The sequence below is a fragment of the Triturus cristatus genome, chromosome 4_1, assembly GCF_964204655.1.
Source record: "Triturus cristatus chromosome 4_1, aTriCri1.1, whole genome shotgun sequence".
In the NCBI taxonomy this organism is placed as follows: domain Eukaryota; kingdom Metazoa; phylum Chordata; class Amphibia; order Caudata; family Salamandridae; genus Triturus; species Triturus cristatus.
This window is the reverse complement of record NC_140585.1, coordinates 748684255-748704047: the sequence shown is the minus strand read 5'-3', so window position 1 is coordinate 748704047 and position 19793 is coordinate 748684255. Positions and strand designations below refer to the sequence as shown.

The 19793-nt window shown below is 45.2% G+C and overlaps 1 protein-coding gene across 1 annotated transcript in view; it reads right to left on the bottom strand.

Moving 5' to 3' along the window:
• Window positions 1-19793, bottom strand: part of GNPTAB (N-acetylglucosamine-1-phosphate transferase subunits alpha and beta) — a 644942-nt gene that overhangs the window by 469290 nt on the left and 155859 nt on the right. The window contains exons 4-5 of the mRNA XM_085653265.1: window positions 9630-9671; window positions 8176-8381 (exon numbers count right to left, since the gene is read on the bottom strand). Coding sequence (XP_085509391.1) covers window positions 8176-8381; window positions 9630-9671 — 248 coding nt within the window. The remainder of the gene's footprint in view (window positions 1-8175; window positions 8382-9629; window positions 9672-19793) is intronic.

The window sequence follows — 19793 nt, the reverse complement described above, 5'->3', positions numbered from 1 at the left end:
TCTTTAATACATAAAACAATAATACACATTAAAATGATTCATTAAAAATAACATATCCAATAACTATCCAATTCTACCCTGTTATTGATTCCCACAGATCCACAAACAAAAAATAATCTTAAAACAACGTGTATGTATATATCCATTCTTGCTCTCAATACTAAAATGTGCCATCGAGAGTGCCAACAAATCTTAGAACTGCAATAATCACACTGTTGGCCCAAACGTATTTTTAAAGATTTTGCTGAAGCCAAAGCTACATCTAAAAATTCAAAAGTGCAAGTGCTTCATTGCGATGTTTTATATCATATTTTTTAAAAAGTGGCTTTAAAATCAGACAATGAATCTCATTGAAATGAAGACAATCCAGTAAAAGATGAACATTACAATTTTGATACCTTAATCCACACCTGCAGTTATTTTCAGTATCCAAAAGTGCATCAAACTTTTCAAACCTTAGGTACCGAAAATTAAGAGCAACCTAGTATTTTAATAATAACCATAGCTGAGTGTCTGGGAGTGTGGGCATGTAAGGGAATCCCCTCTGATCTTCCCAGGATTCCAACATATAGTTGACTGAGGGCTTTTTTCAATTTTTAGGGCTCCAGTGATTTTCCCTAGTCTATTTCTGACCTGCCTTGCCCATTAGACTTCACTCTTTACAATTTCATTAGCACAGAGGACTGATACCTTTTGAACCCCTGAACACCAAAGTTTGTCCCAAGATTACAGGGTTGATTTGTAGGCCAAATAATTCCAGGCCTGAAAATCCCCTTCTAATCATATTGCCGGGCCCATTGTACCTTTTGGGAGGCCTAATAGTTTCTTCAAGCATTTGCTTGTGCACTTTTCCCAGCTTGCCTCTGTACCTAGGGTCAGTAACTCAGCACAATATAGGCATTGGGCGGGTACTATAGCATTCTAAGCGGTTAAATGGGGGCTCCAAGAAGGGCCTCCAATGCTCTTCTTAAAACGTAATAGACCTCCTATCGTTAGGACTCCACTCCACTAAATCTTTATGTAGTGTCCAGGTCAATTTTCTTTTAGATCATACCCAAGTATCTGTACGAGGATACCGCCTCCACCATCCTATTAACCCAGATGCCATTTAAGTGGTGCCACGTATTTCCCAAAAGGTTTTATCTTAGTTTTTTTCCATGTTTACCTTGAGTTTATAGTCTTGAGAATATCTATTATGACTATTCAATTTCCTCTGTAGGCCTACTGGGGTCAAGTCAAAATAGCAAAATCGTCTGCATAAAGAAGGCACGATATATGCCTGCCCCCAATTTTCAGAGCAAAAGAGCTGGTTGAAACAAGCATTCCGGGGAGGCCGGCAAGAAACGGAAGAAAACATGGGTCCAGGACATAGCTCTCCATTAGCCAATTTTCTAAAGGTACTCTATTCGAGAGGGGTCCCTTTCAAACAAGCTCCACCTGAGCCCAATTCTGTGAGTGCAATTCCTGTAGAACTGCAAGCGAGCTGGAGGGTATTTTCAATTGCCGTATCTTGACCCACAGGATACTTCAATCCACCAACTCGAAGGCCGAGCTAAAGTCGACAAAACAACAGAACAGATTCCCTGAAGTCTCCATCTCCTTTTGCCCTAGGGCCCATAAGCTAAGACAATGATCTACAGTGGAATGCCCTTGTTTAAAGCAGTCTTGTTCCATTGGGACCATATAATTGCCGTCAATCCAGTTCTTAGGTGAAATGAGGATAATCTTTGAGTGCAATTTGGTCCCAACGTAAAGGAGGCTTAGCAGGTGAAAATTATTAAGGACATCAGTCTACCTCTTTTTGTGCATCGGTTTAATAATTGCTCCCTTCCAGCTTGGAGGGACTATACCAGACTTTGTTATTGCTACAAAGACTTTGGAGAAGAAGGCTGCCCATCATATATGTACATTCTACATCACCGTCTCTCCTAAGGCTTCTCCTCTCGAATCGCCATCTTACTTACCGCCTGTCGCTGCAGAGATCTTCGGTCACAGATTTAATAATAAATCAAGAAAAGCTATCCAAAGTTTGGGTTCAGGTTTGGATAGGGGCAAGGGTACAGCTCACAGAAAGAATAAAGTCCTACACTGAACAGCAACAGCTGATTACAAAAAACTAGACTTCTCTAAAAAATCTAGCAGTGAATAATATAGCTGGAATTGGAGAGGTAAACCTTATTAAAGATAATGGAACAGTTATTTTGTAAGTCAATATCCAAATCAACAAAAAGCTGGTCAGAAAACACAGATTGCATGGCTGCATCTTTGATACCTTGCGGTAGGAAAACCTTTTAGTAAGGCAGTACCTTCGGAAGGCGGCATTGGAAAAGTAGCGTTTTTCCTGATAGCTGGAAGTAATGCAGGTGGTAATCATGGGGTTAACAAAGCAATATTGGTGATATTTTGATAAATGTTATATACCAAAGTTCTGGTAAATTGTACATTATTTATAAAAAATCTGCAGCATGCCCCAAGTAGCTCTCGCCAAGTGCATCCAAGCTCCATATGACGGGCACCTTGGTATACCAGACCTCTGCCTATATTTTCGGGACTTGCAGTTAGTACTTAGCAATGATTGGATAAATAGAGATGCTCAAGACCAGATATATAAGGGATTCTCCTACAAACACGGACCTTGGATGCAATCCTAAATGGCACCTCTGTTCCCAGGGATATCCCAGCACCCTCATGAATTTCCATGGCCTTTTGGCAGCAGGCACTGAAACACATTAAATGGTTCAGGATGATCACGAGGGAAGCCCCCTTATGGAGAGGTACCTGGTTCTCTCGGGTCTCACCAGATTCGGGCCATAGCACTTGATTGGAATCTCACGAGTGGGAGATGTGTGGGAGGGCGGACTGATTAAAACATTTGCTAAATTAAAAGAATTTGCATTGAATCTCTCAAAATATTGTTTTACTTACAACTACGACACCCTTTAGCCCCAAATTGTAATGGAACCACTCAAAGAAAGGCATATACTTTATATATAGACCCCTAGTGATAAACACACCAGACCCTCCTCTGCATCTCAGGGAATGAGGGCAAGAGGACATTGGTCTTCTTGACAATAATAGGTGGACTGAGGTCAAAATGGCAGCCAGATGCCTGGGCATTTTGGCCCAATTATTGAGGATTCAATTCAAATACTTTCACTGCACCTACTACCCAACCAGACTCTGGTCTATGGGTTAGAGAAAAGACTTCTCATGCCTGCACTGCCATGAAGATTTGGACATGCCTCTAAATTACTCCTTATTGGTTGGCACTATACACCACCTAAAGTGGAATAGTGGGTACCCCTTATACTCTGACCCTAAGTATGCCATATTGCGGGTGGAACAAGAGGGAATAGATGGTACGGATGCTCGTCGCCTTGTGGCAGTGAAACGTAATATTGCCAGACACTGGATCACGTCTGAATCCCCCAGACTTGAAGAATGGATATTTATAATGCAGCAGAATGAACAGTTTATAAGGCACAAGGTTGGCCATGTAAATACCATAAGACATAGGCTATATGGTGGGGACACTGCAGTTTAAAAATATAGGATGATGTGAAGACAATACCTTTTTAGCATGGAATTGGCTTGTTGAAATACGCAATGATGTAAATGTTTTATTATTGCTGGCTGGTCGATGTAGTGCTGTTTAAGGTTTCTTCTCTCAGAAAAATAATAATAAATGTTTGAAAAATGTGTAATCTGAACAAAGTCCGAAGGATGACCATGTGCTTGCTAACGAAAAATGAAGGTATATGACTCAATGTAGGGAAATGCAAATCATCAGGACAGAACTAAAGACAGTTCCGATTTTTTTCTTTGGCACACCAAATAACTGTTTGGTGGAACTGAAAATTAGTTTGCTTGGTCAATCTTTTCTCTAAACCTTTCGTTGGACGAAATATGTATTCCCTCAATAAGAGACGATACCAGAGGTTAATGAACAAACTCCACTACCAGCACTTGAGATCTAATGGTAGGAGAAGGCTGCAGAATGGTTCCCAAATTGATTTAACTTCTAATTCTTTTTTATCACTAGAGTGTTTTTTGACAGAAGCTGTACAATCTTATTAAGCTATACGTTTACAGACAGTGAAACAGATTTAGACCCTAAAGTCATTCACTCATTCCCTTTTACAGTGGTTGAGAATTCCAGTACCAGTCTACCATTTCCAGACCGATGTACTGATCCCTAGTATCCTCAAGGGAGGCGGGTTCCAACTCAGAAATGGCTAATCAACATCTGTGGGGTATTTGGCTCTAGGTACCTTACAAACCCCAGGATGCATCAGGAAAATTCAACTGAATTCTGAGGCAACAGCACACTTGTGCATTACATTTTGAACCCAATTTAATTTGAAAGGGTCATCTCGAATAGATTGTCTCACAAGAACTAGGCTCACATTTGAAATAATTATGTGTCTATTTCAACTAGGTCTTCTTACCATACTACATGTCTTCGCTGGAGCCAGTCTATATTAATGCTGAGCACACCAAATGGTAACGCTCTACCAACAATAACGTGTACCCCAATTGCAATTTAGTGTTGAAAAAACAAACAATTTGGTTTAAACAATGAGGAGGAATTGGAGGGACCAAACAAGCTTCAATATGGCTGCCTTCGGCAGTAGTCCCCAACTGAACTCCCATTCATGTTCTGGTCTGTTTGAAAGCACTGTAGCCACCATCCCAGGGTGCAAGCTACAGGGACGCCCAGATCATTTTCTGGGTACGCATCCAAACAGCTGTGTTGAGGCTGACAGCGCTCCATCTAAAAGGCCTATTGTTGGTGCAGTAGTGCATTTGATAAAAGAGTCACGGGTGGCTCATCCAGATTTACGATCCCCAAGTGAGAGGAGAAGAACAGCCTATAAGCCACCTACAGAATGTCCAGGGGGTGAGCAGCATGGCGGCAGGCCACTACAGAAGACAAGACTTATCCATGGCCACAGCGAGGAAAGCTGGTGCAGTGGTGGGCCACAGATGGGCTGGGAAACGAGGAGTAGAGAAGCATTACTCTATTGGCTCTGAATGTTCATTTCCAATGAGGTGGGAGGGTCGACTTGGCACTGGGAATCTTAGAACTCTCCCTGTAGGCAAGCTGCTGCTGAGGAACAGAGTTGAAGGACCTTACTGTTCCTGTGGTTTTCACTCCAGCTTAACTGGGGACACTACTGGGATAGGTGCTGGCAGGACTGCTGACTAAATTGAGAAGGCTCTCAATTGTAGGCAAATATGGCAAACAAAGTTAGTCTATGAGCCTTGGAAAGCAACATCGAAGGGTGGACGCAATTTCAATGCCTAGTGAGAATAGGCCCATGTATCTGGGCAAACCAGCACTAATTAACTATATACATACCCCCCACAGTGACCTGAAGAAAGAGATTGTAATCGTTAAGTCGGCCCTGAAGGAGTTGGAAAATATATTGGAGAGACTGTCTGGAAACATACTAGTAGTAGAGCAAAGACTGGACAGTGCAGAGAGCAAAGTACACATTGAGTGTGAGGTGAAGGATCTGGACGCCAATCTGTTTGAGACTAAATCTGTTGAGGCCCAGGCAATGGATGCCCTAATCACCTTGGTTCCAGGTTTTGGCCCCTCTGGGGGGGGGGGGGGGTCGGGGAGGGGAGCTTTCACATCAGAGTTCCAGGGATCCCAAACAAGATACTTGGAGATTACCTTAGCACAAGATTTAGAGAATATTTGATGAACTAATGTGTGTGCAGCAGGTTGAGGAATATGATATTGTGATGAAAGCGTGTAGACTCACCAGCAAGACCCAATCAAAGTGAGGTTCTGGTGGTACTCTATAGAGAGTATTTAAATTGATGGTGAAAGAAGATCAATTTGTGAGGCTGGCAGTGAGACAGACAGTGCTATTATGTGGAGCTGCATGACTGCTACTCTTTCCAGATTTGAACCCACAAACTTTGATCAGGAAGAAGTACTTACGGATAGTTGACAGTAGCTGGGGGGCATAGGGTAGAGCCTGCCAGGATGAGATAAAATAATTCATAGGTGGGGACTGAATAAGCAAGCGCATGTGGGTTCATTTGAATGGGTAAGTAGTTTTCCAAACCAAAGAAGGTACTCAGTTTGGGTTATACGAGTTATAAGGTCGTTTCAGAAGCACTAAATGCCATATTTGCAAATCAGGACAGTAAGCCCTTACCTTAAGGAGACGCAGCTGCTGGTTTTCATTCCAATGCAGAGTTGAACGTCTACCTTGCCTTTCTGTAGAGGGCAAGCGCAGGGGTTGGGGTTAGAGCACCCCTGGAACTACTGGCAGATAATGCATAAAAACTGATTTGGATAGCCTTTAACTGAATGAAAAGGGTTTAAAGATAAGGTGTTACTTATATGCCACCATATTCTGGCCAGCACCTTTTAGTTATATCATGTGGCAAGAAGAGATTGCCAGTATCTTATGAACCAAGATGGCTCATAGCCATTCTTACTATATGTTTTTCACCAATCTTTCACAGTCTCACCTTCCGTTTCCTGCTTCTTGTCTGCTTGGTATATAAGAGGACTCAGAACTATCTCCGTCTCTCTGCGTTGCATCACAGTCATAAATCCTGCTTCGCAACAGTTCTATGTTCCTGTAGCAGCTCTTTTTTCTTCCATTTGAGAACTTCGTGCTTGAGTTCCAGTTCAAATCCTACACCTTGCCTCAGGAAATTCTCCTATAGGCTTACCTCAAAGAGGTTTTTATGCCATCTGGCTTTCTTCTCCAGACTCAGTACTCCTTCCTGCAGATGCCAAGCCCCCCACAGTACAGAAATCCATGAAGAGTAGATTGGTTGCTGAAGGGCGTAGTCTATTCCTCGGCGCAGTCAAAGTAAGAATCAAAAATTCTACTTGACATCTAGCCTTCGACATTGGAGCGAGCTGCTAAGAAATGCTCACCAGAGTAACTTGGTGGTAAGGGTTGAGTACTGTAAAGATTATGAGAGGTGGTGAAGACTGTGAGACAAACACAGTCAGCTTGCCTGCTATGTAGGATAGCTCCTTGGTTGAAAGAAATGTGTGCACATAGAGATACGATCTAAAATGTAAAGTTATGTTCTAAGTCTTTCAGGGTAGAATTGGATGTGGAATAATATGGAAGGTTTGGGGGATTTATTTCTAAAAGACAGTCAGCAGTTGAAAGGGGTTGCAGAGCACTGGTAAGGACCGCTTACAAACGAGCACCAGCATTACCGTGGGAATGGGAAAGGGTGAAAATGGTTCATTCCTCAGGATAGTTCTTTGGGTCTTAACTCGTACATGTTCAGAGCGCTCCTATAAAAAAAACTGAGTTGCTTTGAAACTTCTATCAGCTTATCACTCAAAACTGCAGCTTCTTGTAATCCCACAAGAAAATGACAAGCTAGCTGATTCATTGCAGTTTATGTCACGATAAAGGAACTTAAATTATCATCCAGGTATCTGAAGAGAGATGCAGAGATGTATGAGTATGGTACAGGACTGAAGGGCCTGTTAGGGAGAGGCAGAACTGGGAGAATGGATCCATCAGCTTGCGATAGCATAGTTTATGTGATTAAAAATGAATTTTATAAAAGCTTTAACAGTGCATCCCTATATGCCGAAGCTTCCTAGAAGGTGGCTACTGTGGGTGACAGGAAGACAACTCTACCTTGAAATAATGACACAGGGGCTCTTATGTTCTTTCCCGATATATTCCTGTCTGTTTTTGTCTCAAAAATGAATTTTAAAGCGGTTACCTAGCCTATAGTGCACAGAACATTAAAGCATTGTTGCTCTTTAATTAAGAGGAGAAAGTGTACAATCTTTGTACGGTGATTAGCGTTCCAATGATGCTCTCCATAAAAGAAGTAATCGGTGGCATTAGGGTAATTGTGTAATCCAGATTAAGGGCTCGATCTTTGAGGTTGACAGCCATTAATGTTGGTCTCACAAAAGTACATAAGGACTAATTTAAACAACCAGAAAGTTAGAGGTAGTTAGGTAAAGATGTTGCATTGATTTGTCTTAATACAGAATCCTTCTACAAAACTATTTAATAGAACTACAAACCGGATTGTGTTAAATTCGCATTGCCAATATACAGAAAATCTTTTTTTCACAGTTTTTACAGTGCTATGCCTCTTATATAGCTAGAACTCAATGAATATTACAGTTATGAGAAAAACGTGTATGGCTCTTACCCTGCTGGTGGCTATCAAAGACGACCACGGTTACGTTGGTGGAAGGATTTTTTGGTTTAGCCACATGGAATATGCTAGAAGCCGAATGAAACGAAGGCTGAAGGGATGGAAGATCTTTCAGTGTGATGCTGGATGGCAGAGACGGATCCAATATAAGCATAGGCACTTTAATGCAATGTGTCAAGAGACACTCCAGTTGTTTCTCACTAAAAATAGATTAAATAGAACATTAAGAGAGTTAACATCAGAATTCTCCAATCCTTAAATGTGAATCTCTGTGAAGAGCAGGGCATTTTTTCATGAAGTACTGTTTAGTGGAATGCTCATGATTTTCTGTAAAGGGGTTGGGTATGAGCCGACATTGGAATCAAAAGCATTAAAGATCATTTAATATTTATTTGAATATGTTATTTTTGTTTTGGATTTCAAGAAACCACATGACATTACAATGGCAATAAGACAGTGTCGGAAGCAGACAGAACAGCACTATAAAAGGTGCAAATCTACACCCAAGCCTGTTAGGGCACAGCGTGCCCTCGCAAATCAATAACAATCAAATGATGTTCATGAATGCGAATAGATATGTAGAATACTATAAGGCGACATGAGTCACACAGCGCCCATATAGATCACTGCATCGCTTTCCATATCTCATGGTCTGTTTCAAGTTTCAGGATTGCACGGACCATAGACATCTGTATTTCTTTCACTAATATCCATTCAGTCATCTCTTTACCCCACATATCAATCCTCGAGACATCTGGTCTTTTTTAGTGAATTGCAATAAGTCTTTTGGCCAGGGTAAGTCCCATTGCTGTTATCTGGTATTCCATAGGTTTATCTCTTGAACCTGGGTGTAGCCCCAGCACACACTGCTTCACATCTATCATTGTCATATTTCCTTACGCCTCCGGCAGTGCTGTAATCACACTCTCTTAGAACACTCGTGCCATTCCACAGGGTCAGATCATGTGACACAACGGTCATTTAATATTTAAATGTAGTTAGCTTGACCCTCATATTCAAGAGGGATCACAAGTGAAAATCATTTTCTGTTTTCCATCATTAAAACCAGAAGCAAAGAATGGCGTGACTACACTGCAAGGATGGTTCTGAGTTTTTTGCGCATTCTAAAAATAACTGATGGCGAAAAACAGTTCAAGATGTGTAGATTATTGTAAACTGGTTCACAATTGCGAGTCAGCAGGCTGGTTGGCTGTTGGTTGATGAACATCAACCAGGAAACTACAAGCTGGCACGCCTCACTCTCCGTTCACTGGCACATTTAATTGAAGTAACAGCAGCAAAAAGGCTGCTCTCTTCCTTGTCTCAGCCGAGACAATTTGTTATTTGCTAGGGTGCGGGATTACACCATTGTGTATCTGGTGATTGATGGTGAAAGCTCCTTCATTCATCAATAAACAGTCTTATGATATAGTTACCAATATAGTTACCTTTTCTTAGTTGGCTCTGTTGCATTCCTTCCAAGGCTTTCTCTAAAAACAACAAAAAACACAAACATCACCATGTGTAGTACTAGGAGTACAGAGACAGTTATTAGATTCCTTTCTGCAAAATAAATGAAACCAGGGTGCAGAGGTGACCGCTACAACGAAAATAAGAGCCATTCTACAAGACGACAAAAGGAAAAGTCACCTACGAATAAAACGAATTATCTGGCATGAATACTTTCTATAGTGTCAGCTACTTAGAACATCAGCTTTTGGATTTCAAAAAAGGATACTGAAAAGAGAAATATGGCACCCCTTTACCAAACGGGGTGCCTGAAATGTTACCGTGATTCTATTAAAGACAATCCCCTGCCATTGCCCATGCCTGCTGGCCCCTTGTGTCAAGTACATTCCAACCTTCCTTCATCCGAGTGCCTTCCCGGCACCCAATTAGATTGTTTAACCGGTCTTGTACATGTGCTCTGTTGTGCTTCACAAATGGCAACAATGCAAGCTACCTTTAACAAAGTATCATTCTAGTCACAAGTGCTTGTACTCAAAAGGCCATCCCACGAGCACAGCAGAGGTTAGGGTGTTGTGTTTTCCAAAAATCACAGAAACCCTATTAATTCTCATTAATTTGTAGTAGAAACATGAGAGCCTGAATTATCTAGATGAGGATCGTAACAGGCAGCAAGCTCAATAAAAAATGTTAAATGTCTTGCTCCCAGCAATGGTTATTTGCTGTCCACATAAACCACGTTCTACAGTGATACTCAGTGTGGCCCTCCTGACTTTTACATGCGGGCTGCCTGTTTATTCGATTCAGCACAAACATTAAACAAGCATTTACAATGCAATAGGTCTCGCATTACTGAAAGCTTGAGCTCTTGGCATTGCATTATAATGTGCAACGCCAATAGCTAAATCTTTTATTAATGCGAGACCTATTGCATTGCAAATGCTTGTTTAACTGGGGGCCGATATTGCAGCACCGCTGAAAAACCGCCTACCAATAACACAAGCATTTGCAATGTAATAGGTCTCGCATTTGTGAGAGTTAGAGCTATTGGCATTGTAAATGATAATGTCTTTTACCTATGTGTTTTGGTTTGGAGTGTAGTGAATGTAAGTGGTGTGGAGTGGAAGTATGTGAGTTGTATTGGAATTGTTAGTTGTGGTATTATGTGTACATCTGTGGTGTGTATTGGAGGTATGTGGTGTGTATTGGAATTGTGCTGTGTATTTGAAATATGTGGTTTGGTGTGTAATTATGTGGTGTGTATTGGAAGTGTGTCTATTTGAATTGTATGGTGTGGAACTGTGTGGCATTGAGCGAAAATATGCTTATTGAAATTATGTGTTATGGTGTGGACTGCATTTATGTGGATTGCTTGTATGTGGCATAGAGTACATTTATGTGGGGTGTATTTATGTTGTATTGAGTAGAGTGTAATTATGTGTAGCGTGAAAATGTGGCGCTGAGTGCTATTATGTGGAGTGTTATGTTGTGTTATGCAGAATTGTGTGGCATTGAATTGTGTAATGTGTGGAATTATGTGGCATGATTTGTAGTGGTATTATGTAGCATGTTGTGAAGATTAATTTTTTTGTGGAGTGTAATTATGTGTTTTGGAATTAAGTGGATGTGTGCAGGGTAAATATATCAGATACGCACTTAAAAAAAGCCCACTGAATCTGCACAAAAGAGCCCTAACCCTACATTTCCTAAGTGAAGGATGCAGTAGTTTCAGGAGCACTAGTTAGCTCCCGCTTTGCTTACGTCCAGCGTCATTTGCAATCTTGCCATATAACAGGTCCAAAAACTGCAGACGGCTCAAAATGCAGCAAGCCGTCGCACTCATCTTTTGGCCAAAAAAAACAAATATGTGACATCCCAACTAAAGAGCATATATTTGGGGGACTAATTGGTGACACAAGGAGGTGAACAGTTTTGGTAAATGTTGTTAAGGTTGTTTGTTGTTTTTGGTGCTTTGTCAGTGTCTGCAGCTAGACAAAATAGATCAGAGAAGGATGTGCTGCTGTAGGGACGAGCAGAAATGGTTTGTCCCAGCACCACTCAGACGGATCACCCAGGGAAAGGAGAGGTAGTCAAGGTACATGGGTGTTGTGATTGTGTAGTGTTTCCACTGGCAGCTCAGCCTTTAAGGTTATGCAGAAGGATATCAACACACAAACAAACACAGCTCTTCAAATTCAAGATCAATTGAGTAAAGAGGGATCTGAGATAAACACAGAACAAATGGGCAAGCACGAGAAAAGCATGGATGGCATTGACGCTGAGAGAGTGATAAAGCTGGCAGCTATAAACAGTGCCCTTTTTTCTATCCATGGCAATCAAAATCTGAAAAGCAGATGTTTGCAGACTTGCTTATTGTCCCGCTTCTGCTTCCCAATGATTTTTTTTAAAAAGTCACTCAGGTCTACATGAAGTCTAAGAGAGTGTGGTCTGTAAGGCCAGAGGGTGAGGGTTGGTATGTTTAAACGGAGATAAGGACGGTATAGGAATTAAGGTTTATTATTTTCGTTTTTACACCATGTTTACATTTGAAAGGTATAAAACAGACGGTGCAGAAAATAGGCTCTTTCTCCATCATTGATTAATGCGACTTTTACAACAAAAAAGAAATCGAAACGACTATCGATATTTGTGTGGAGTTCTATTTTCAAGGAGAACAAGGAACTGAAGGTAAAAAACTTTTAGGTACCGTCAGCAATGGGGTTCTAACGACCCTGTTTTGGGTTGTAAAAGCACTGCAGCTGAAATAGAAACAGAATGCTTTTGCCACTTTTTCTGTAATTACCACATAGCGGCAGGAGTAAAGTAAGGACTATGATCGGCTTGGTTGCTTAAAACAAAGTAAACTGGGAGAGAGGGGCTAGAGTAGGGGCGAGGATCGGCTGAAAACACAAGCTAAAAGTGCTTTTGTTTTCAGCCGATCCTTGACCGCTGAAAACACAAGCCCTATTTAAATAAACACACACCCTTTCCCCTGCGAGAGTAAAAGTGGTGAAGGCGGGGCTGGGGCAGTTGCTGGAGCACTGAATGCAACCAGAGGAGATGCAGCATAGTGTGTGCTGCAGAGGCGGGGACGGAGTACCGGAGGGGAGGGCATCGCCACTATGGGAAAATAAAATCAAAGGCAAACACCATGAAGCAGACATGCCGCACACAGCTAAGAAAATGAAGCACGGCAACGGAAACAAGGAGAAGTAGTACCTGCATTAAAGCAACAGAAGCGGATGGCAAGACGAGCAGTGACAGGACAAAAGGAACATTAAATAAGCGATGACATGGTCGAACATATAGCGCGCGCGGTGCCCTGTATATTAGATTAAGTGGGCACCGTGCTACAACACTAAGTGCAGCTTCCATGCGGCTTAAATTTACACGCACCAGGCACCATGATTATAAAGCAAGAGTGGGGCTCCCAGGCCAAAGTACATCTACCCAGGTGGCTTGTAGGAGGAAAATGTCAGTCTCAGAACCGCTGGCGTATCCTCAGACCAAAGGCACGAATAGCTGCGTGGCGATTCAGTAGGCTGCGATGCATTCCCTCACTGCATACAACAAGCCCTTGTGACGTAGCTCGTAAGTATCGAGTGCGCCCGGCGTAAGGCGTGCCTTGCTCAGCGTGTGGCGCATGCGTGCTATGGGTGTTTGGGTATGCAGCTGATAGCTGGGGCAGGTTCAGAGACCCGACTATAGCGGACCTAACGCTAGGGTGCAGGCCGGAGCAGTGGAGAGGGCTTGGGAGCAGTACCGGGGCACGTCAGATCGCCCTATTGGATCGAAGGAGGTAGCACTTGGGAAGCCTTCACAGCAGCGAGAAAAAGCAGACGCACTACCGCCATGTACGGGCACTTGGGCCTGCAGCGCTCCCCGTCCCGGGATTTTAACAGCATCGTCCAGATCTGCAGCGCAAATGTTCAAAGAATCAGTGGCAACAGTGAGTATGATGGCACAAAGTTGCTGACTTGCCTCGGAAGTGGGACCGGAGATGTGCACGTCGCGTGTCTGTTGTACGTGCGTGTTCACGTGCGCGTACACAGGCTCAAATCCGCCAAAAGCCTTGCGCGTGCCCATCTCCTGCCCCACTTCTGAAGCAAGTCAGCAACAATAGATCTCGCTGCGGACAGCAGCGCTTCGCGCTAGGTTCGCAGGCGAGACCTAAAAATGTTGAATAAATAAAAAGCATTTATTGAGAGGTTTATTGCAGTTAAGGAAAGGGACAGTAACAACTGGGAGGGGACGGAGGTGGCAGGACGGGGGAGGGAGAAGCCAAAAAAAAAAATCCACTTAACTTTTGTGGACGTCCGGCTCTCCCCTTCAGTCGCCTTCTCATCTGCTTCAGTAGTAGAAAGAAGCAGGAAGCACACAGGCTCCCTCCTCTAAGCCAATCACAATGCTGCAATGCAGCGTTGTTATTGGTCTGAGCACCATGGTTTGGTGCTCAGATGGGGACTGGGAGGCATTGTATGTTCCTCACCAGACTGTGTAAAGCAAGCCTGGTGAGGAAGATACAAAGTGCGCATGACTGTTTGCCGGCCCAAGAGGGCCAGCCAAGGTGTCCTGCGCACTTGGAGTGGGCAAACCACTCCTCCCCCATAACGCCAGCCCAGCCCTGCCCTAACTCAGCCCATAGTGAACAATAAAATGATAACCAAGGTATTATCATTTTATTTTTTCGCAGTGGGGCGACGCGCCTACACCTTAGCGGAGACCCTGCCCCTGGAAAGGGAGTAACTAGGGTGTACTGCAACCCTTCACTTTAGGAACAACTTCATTTTTAAAGACAGCAAACGTGTAAAAATATGATAGTCTCTACAAAAATGAAAAGGTGTATTTCATTAACCTGCAGAACAGTTTCACCCTAGTAAATCAGATTTCAGCGGTGCATTCGAATTTTATTTTTTTTATTTTTTAAAGTGATAGTTTTCAAACATGAATTTAGAAACAATCACATTCCTCCCCTCACCCCCATCCTGACAACAATGCCATTAGTGATTAAATCCAAACACAGGAGAAAGTTTTGCACAGCATGCATACTGAAGTCCTATATTGAGAGGTCCTCGTATGTAATAATGAAGAAATTGAAATAAAACAATTGCCCGGAATCACACAATGTGGGGAAGTCTGGTTTCACTTCAGGTTTTCTGGTTCCACGGTGTGCAATTCAGTTCAGCCACTAGTTGTACATGCTTCACTTCCCCTACACCAACTATACATCCCCCATTTCCTCATTCAACTAACAGTGGGGCCCCTGGTCACACCAAAGAACAAACCTTTCAGGCCCCGGGAAAATGTTTGAGAGTGCCCATGTTCTAAAAATTTAAAAACTAAAAAGGGCATAGAGGAGTTGAATTAAAGAACATCTCCCATGTGCTGCATTTTGACAATTTGGATCAATTTGGTGTTTCGCCTCTTAGAGATGTACTAGATTACTACATCCTGCATAGTGAAAAGATAGGCCAGGATGCATTGCAGAAACTGTGAAAACAGCACTGAGAAGCGAACCAGCCAATAGTACATCTGGGCCTTTGACACTGAATTTTTGCATTACATCTCTTGTCCGAACTCCCCAAAGACTCATTAACAATAAGGTTGCTGTGATGTCGCAATCCTCCGGCGGGGTATATCCGATCATTCCCCGGTAATGCTCACCTTGGGCCCTCCTCCTGCCTCACTGCGTCAGACCCGGAGGTTGAATGCGTGGTTCCTTCATGACAGGGACTTCCGGAAAGTGGTGGGACAGGAACTCCAGCATTACATCCAGACCAATGAGGGGTCGGTGTCGACGCCGGGTACTCTGTGGGGGGCTGGCAAGGCCACAATCCGCGGAGTGGCCAAGGGGCAACTCAAAACCCAGCGATGTGCGCAGTTGGACTAGCTCACTTCACGCGAGGCACAGGCCTTACGTCTTGACCGGTCCACCGCCCTAAACCCCGACGCCTCTGACGTGAGACTCCTCGCCCACACATGCGAAGAGATTCGACAATTGTCGATGGACGCGGCTAACATCCTCTGGCGCTCTTCTATTGCTAGGGTGTACGGATGGGGAGATAAGAACGGCTCCCTCCTCCACAGATTGGTCACATAGCCCAGAGCGAACCGTATAATCCCCGAAATCATAGATCAATACGGCTCGGTATGTAACTCCTCCGGCCGGCATGGCCCAGGCCTTCGCTCGATACGATCGCCAGCTCTATACGGCCCGTACTCCCTCCCTGTCTCTCTCAGACATGCTGCGAGCTGGAGACGGTCGGCTCCCTCACCTGGATTTGGCAGTGCAGGTGGACCTGGACCGCCCCATCACCCGTGATGAGATCGAGGAGGCGATTGCCCTTGTCTCGTCCGGCAAAACGCCGGGTCCAGACGGCCTCCCCCAAGAGTATTACGCCCTGTTCCACGAGACGCTGACTCCACACTTTGCCCAGCTATTCCATGAAGCAGTGGAGAAGGCTTCCTTCCCGCCGGAGACTGACATGGCCACCATTGTGGTCCTGCCTAAATCCCAGCCACCCTCGCCTCGGTGCACGGACTATCGTCCCATCTCACTTATTAACACGGAGCTAAAATTGTACGCCACGATACTCGCTCAGTGCCTCAAACCCCACTTACACACGCTGGTCCATCCAGACCAATGCGGGTTCATGCCTTCCCGTGGTACCCGTTACTGTTTGCGGAGGCCCCACTGAGCCCTGGCTCATCGCAATTTACTCACCCCTTACCTCACACTTCTTCTGGTAGATTTTGAGAAAGCCTTCGATTCGGCGGATTGGGGGTTTTTGGACGACGTCCTGGCGGAGATGGGCTTCGGACCACGCTTTCGTGGTCTCGTCTGCGTACTATATGCTCGCCCGAGGGCTCGCGTTCTGGTAAACGGGGTTCTATCCGAACCCTTCCGGATCTGTAGGGGAACGAGGCAGGGTTGCCCCCTCTCTCCGCTGCTCTTTGCGCTGGTGATGGAGCCCCTGGCAGTCCTGATACGCTCCAGCGGACAGGTGCGGGGCCTGGAATGGCCCAATACAGAGGTGGACAAAATCGCCCTCTACGTGGACCACGTCTTGATTTATCTGGCGGACCCCACGGGCTCCGGATCCTCCGGTCTTTTGAGCAAGCCTCCGGCTCAATCCTGGTAAGTCAGTCTTGGCCCCCCTCCACATTTCCAGGGAGTGTTTTGAGAGGCAGTCCACCATATCGCTCCACCGCCAGTCGTTTAATTACTTAGGGATATGGGTGTCTTTACTCCCCGAACTCAGCTGGGCTCTTAATGTCACTCCCTTGGTGAAACGGGTTAGGTCTGATTTGTCGAAATGGCAGTCACTGCCTCTGAAGCCCATGGGAAGAGTTGTGCTTTTTAAAATGATGATTCTTCCCAGGTTCATTTATATGCTCCAAAACACCCCCTTAATTTCTTGCAAGCGTGGTTCCGGGAGCTTGACGGCATGGCTTACAAATTCCTTTGGGGGAGGGGCAGGTCCCGATTGGCCCTGGGCATCTGTCAGATACCTTCCTTTGACGGGGGTCTAGGGATGTCCCATTTATACATGTATTACCTGGCAACGAGCTTGCTTGTGCTGCACGACTGGTTCAACGGGGGTTGCTCCGATCCGGCATATAGGTTGGAACTTAGTGAGTTGGGCTTGTCCAACCTCCAATCGATGATGTATGGGGCACCTGTCACGTCTCGTCTGCCTGACATGATTCGCTCGGCGTTCCTGGCATGGCGGGCTGCGCTCCGCCACACCAAATGGACCCGCACTCTGACCCAATGCATACCCTTGTGGCAGGGGAACTGGCTCAAGGAAGTCAACGGGCTACAGGGCTTCCAGTCGTGGGACCGGATAAGTATCTCAAGCTGGGCGACGTTTGGGTGGGTGATCATATGCGCTCCTTTCAGGACCTCCAGGGTAGATATTCCTTACACCACTCACAGTTTTACAGATATTTACAGCTGCGTCACGCCCTTCAGGTGCACCTCACGACTGGCACTCGTCTCCCAGACCATAGCCCGCCCGAGGCACAACTCATGCTGGGGGACCTGGGAAGGGAGGGCTTCTCCCGCATCTATTGGACACTTATTAACAATACCCCCACCTCACTTGAGCGGCTGCGGACCCAATGGGAGGAATGGGTGGGCTCCCTGGAAGAGGAAGACTGGCGCGACACCCTTATGGCGCCCAGGACAGTCACGGCCACAGCCAGACTGCGCATGATACAGCTCTACTTCTTGCATGCTGCGTATTTGACACCGGCACGTCTGCACCACGCTGGGTTCCTGCCCATCTCCCGCTTGCGTGAGGTGTGGCCACGAGCCGGCCGACTTTTTCCATGTGGTGTGGTCGTGCCCGCGCTAGGCGTGCTTCTGGGGAGACATTGAGGAGGAGCTCACCGAGGTGCTGGGGTGAGAGACTCCTCACGATCCAAAGCATGCGATCTTGGGCATCACAGATGGGTTGGACGGGTCCAGACATGAAAAGGAATATGCTACTTACCAGTATGTATCTGTTCTTGGCATGTAGAGCTGCAGATCTACACACTTGTGCATAGATCGCCATCTGGTGTTGGGCCCAGATGTTCACGAGTTTGGTGACTCCTCCCTTGGATCGTATTGCACATGGGCTTCGGCTCCATCCTCAGATTGTTTTTCGCCAGCAGGGAAAGATGGAGCGTAGTAATAACAGTGAAGATACCCATGTGTGTGTTATCTAAATATCTGGCGGCGAAGCTTGGGCATTTTTTGTTTTCGTGGGTGGCGAAGAGGTCTATCTGTGGATGCCCCCACATTTGAAAGTATGGGTGAAGAACTTGTGGGTGAAGTTTCCACTCGTGGAGTTGTTGTGTTTGTCTGCTGAGTAGATCTGCTATAGTGTTTTGTACTCCTGGGACATGTTGGGCTAGGAGAAAGATTTTCCGGGGTATGGCCCATCTCCATATGCTCTGTGCTAATTGAGAGAGCTGTGGATAGTGTGTGCCGCCTTGTTTTTGAATACAATACATGGCTGTCATGTTGTCTGTGCGGATTAGGACTGCTTTGCCCAAAATTTGTGTCTGAAAGGATTTTAGGGAGATCGCTAGTAACTCCAGATGGTTGATATGGAGTAGCTTCTGTTGAGGTGTACATTTGCCTTGCATGGTGAGATGTAAGATGAGCTCCCCAGCCGGTGAGCGATGCGTCTGTTAGTACTATCTGTGGAACCGGGTCCAGGAACGGTCGACCTTTGGAAAGGTTTGAGGTGGTCCACCACTGCAGAGAGCGATGGGTACGACCGTCTACCAACACCAGATCTGTTAATTGACCCTGGGCCTGGTTCCATTGGTGCGCTAAGCACTCTTGGAGAGGACGCATCTGGAGTCTTGCGTGAGGTACTATGAAGATGCAAGAGGTCATCATCCCTATTAGTTGCATGAACACCCGAGCTGGAAGGAAGTGTTGTGCTATGAATTTTGCGCGTAGAGCCTGAATGCTTGCAATCCTGGCAGGATTGGGGTAGGCGAGCGCTTTTGAGGTGTCTATAGTGGCACCTAGATATTGTTTTATGTGGGATGGTTGGAGATGGAACTTTGCGTGGTTTACCGTGAAGCCCAGCTGATGAAGTAGCTGGATGGTTGTGTGTGTGTGTTGTACACACTGATTGTATGAACTGGCTTTTATCAACCAGTCGTCTAGGTATGGGAAGACATGAATGTGTTGTCTTCGCAGATGTGCTGCCACCACTGCTAGGCACTTGGTGAATACTCGTGGTGCGGTTGTGACTCAGAACGGGAGCACTTTGAATTGGTAGTGTTGGCCGTCCACTACAAATCTGAGGCACTTCCTGTGGGCCTTGTATACTAGAATGTGGAAGTAAGCGTCTTTTAGGTCCAAAGTGGTGAGGAAGTCGTTTTGGGAAAGTAGCGGAAGTACCTGCTGAAGCGTCACCATATGAAAGTGGTCTGAGTGTATGTATGTGTTTAGGGGCCGAAGGTCTAGGATGGGCCGTAGAGTCTCGTCCCTTTTTGGTATGAGAAAATACAGGGAGTAGACCCCTATATTTTGTTGGTTGGTTGGAATGTGTTCTATTGCCTCTTTGTCTAGGAGGGAGATTACCTCCTCCTTGAGTAGCCGCAGATGTTCTGGTGACATCGGGCGTTGTCTGGGT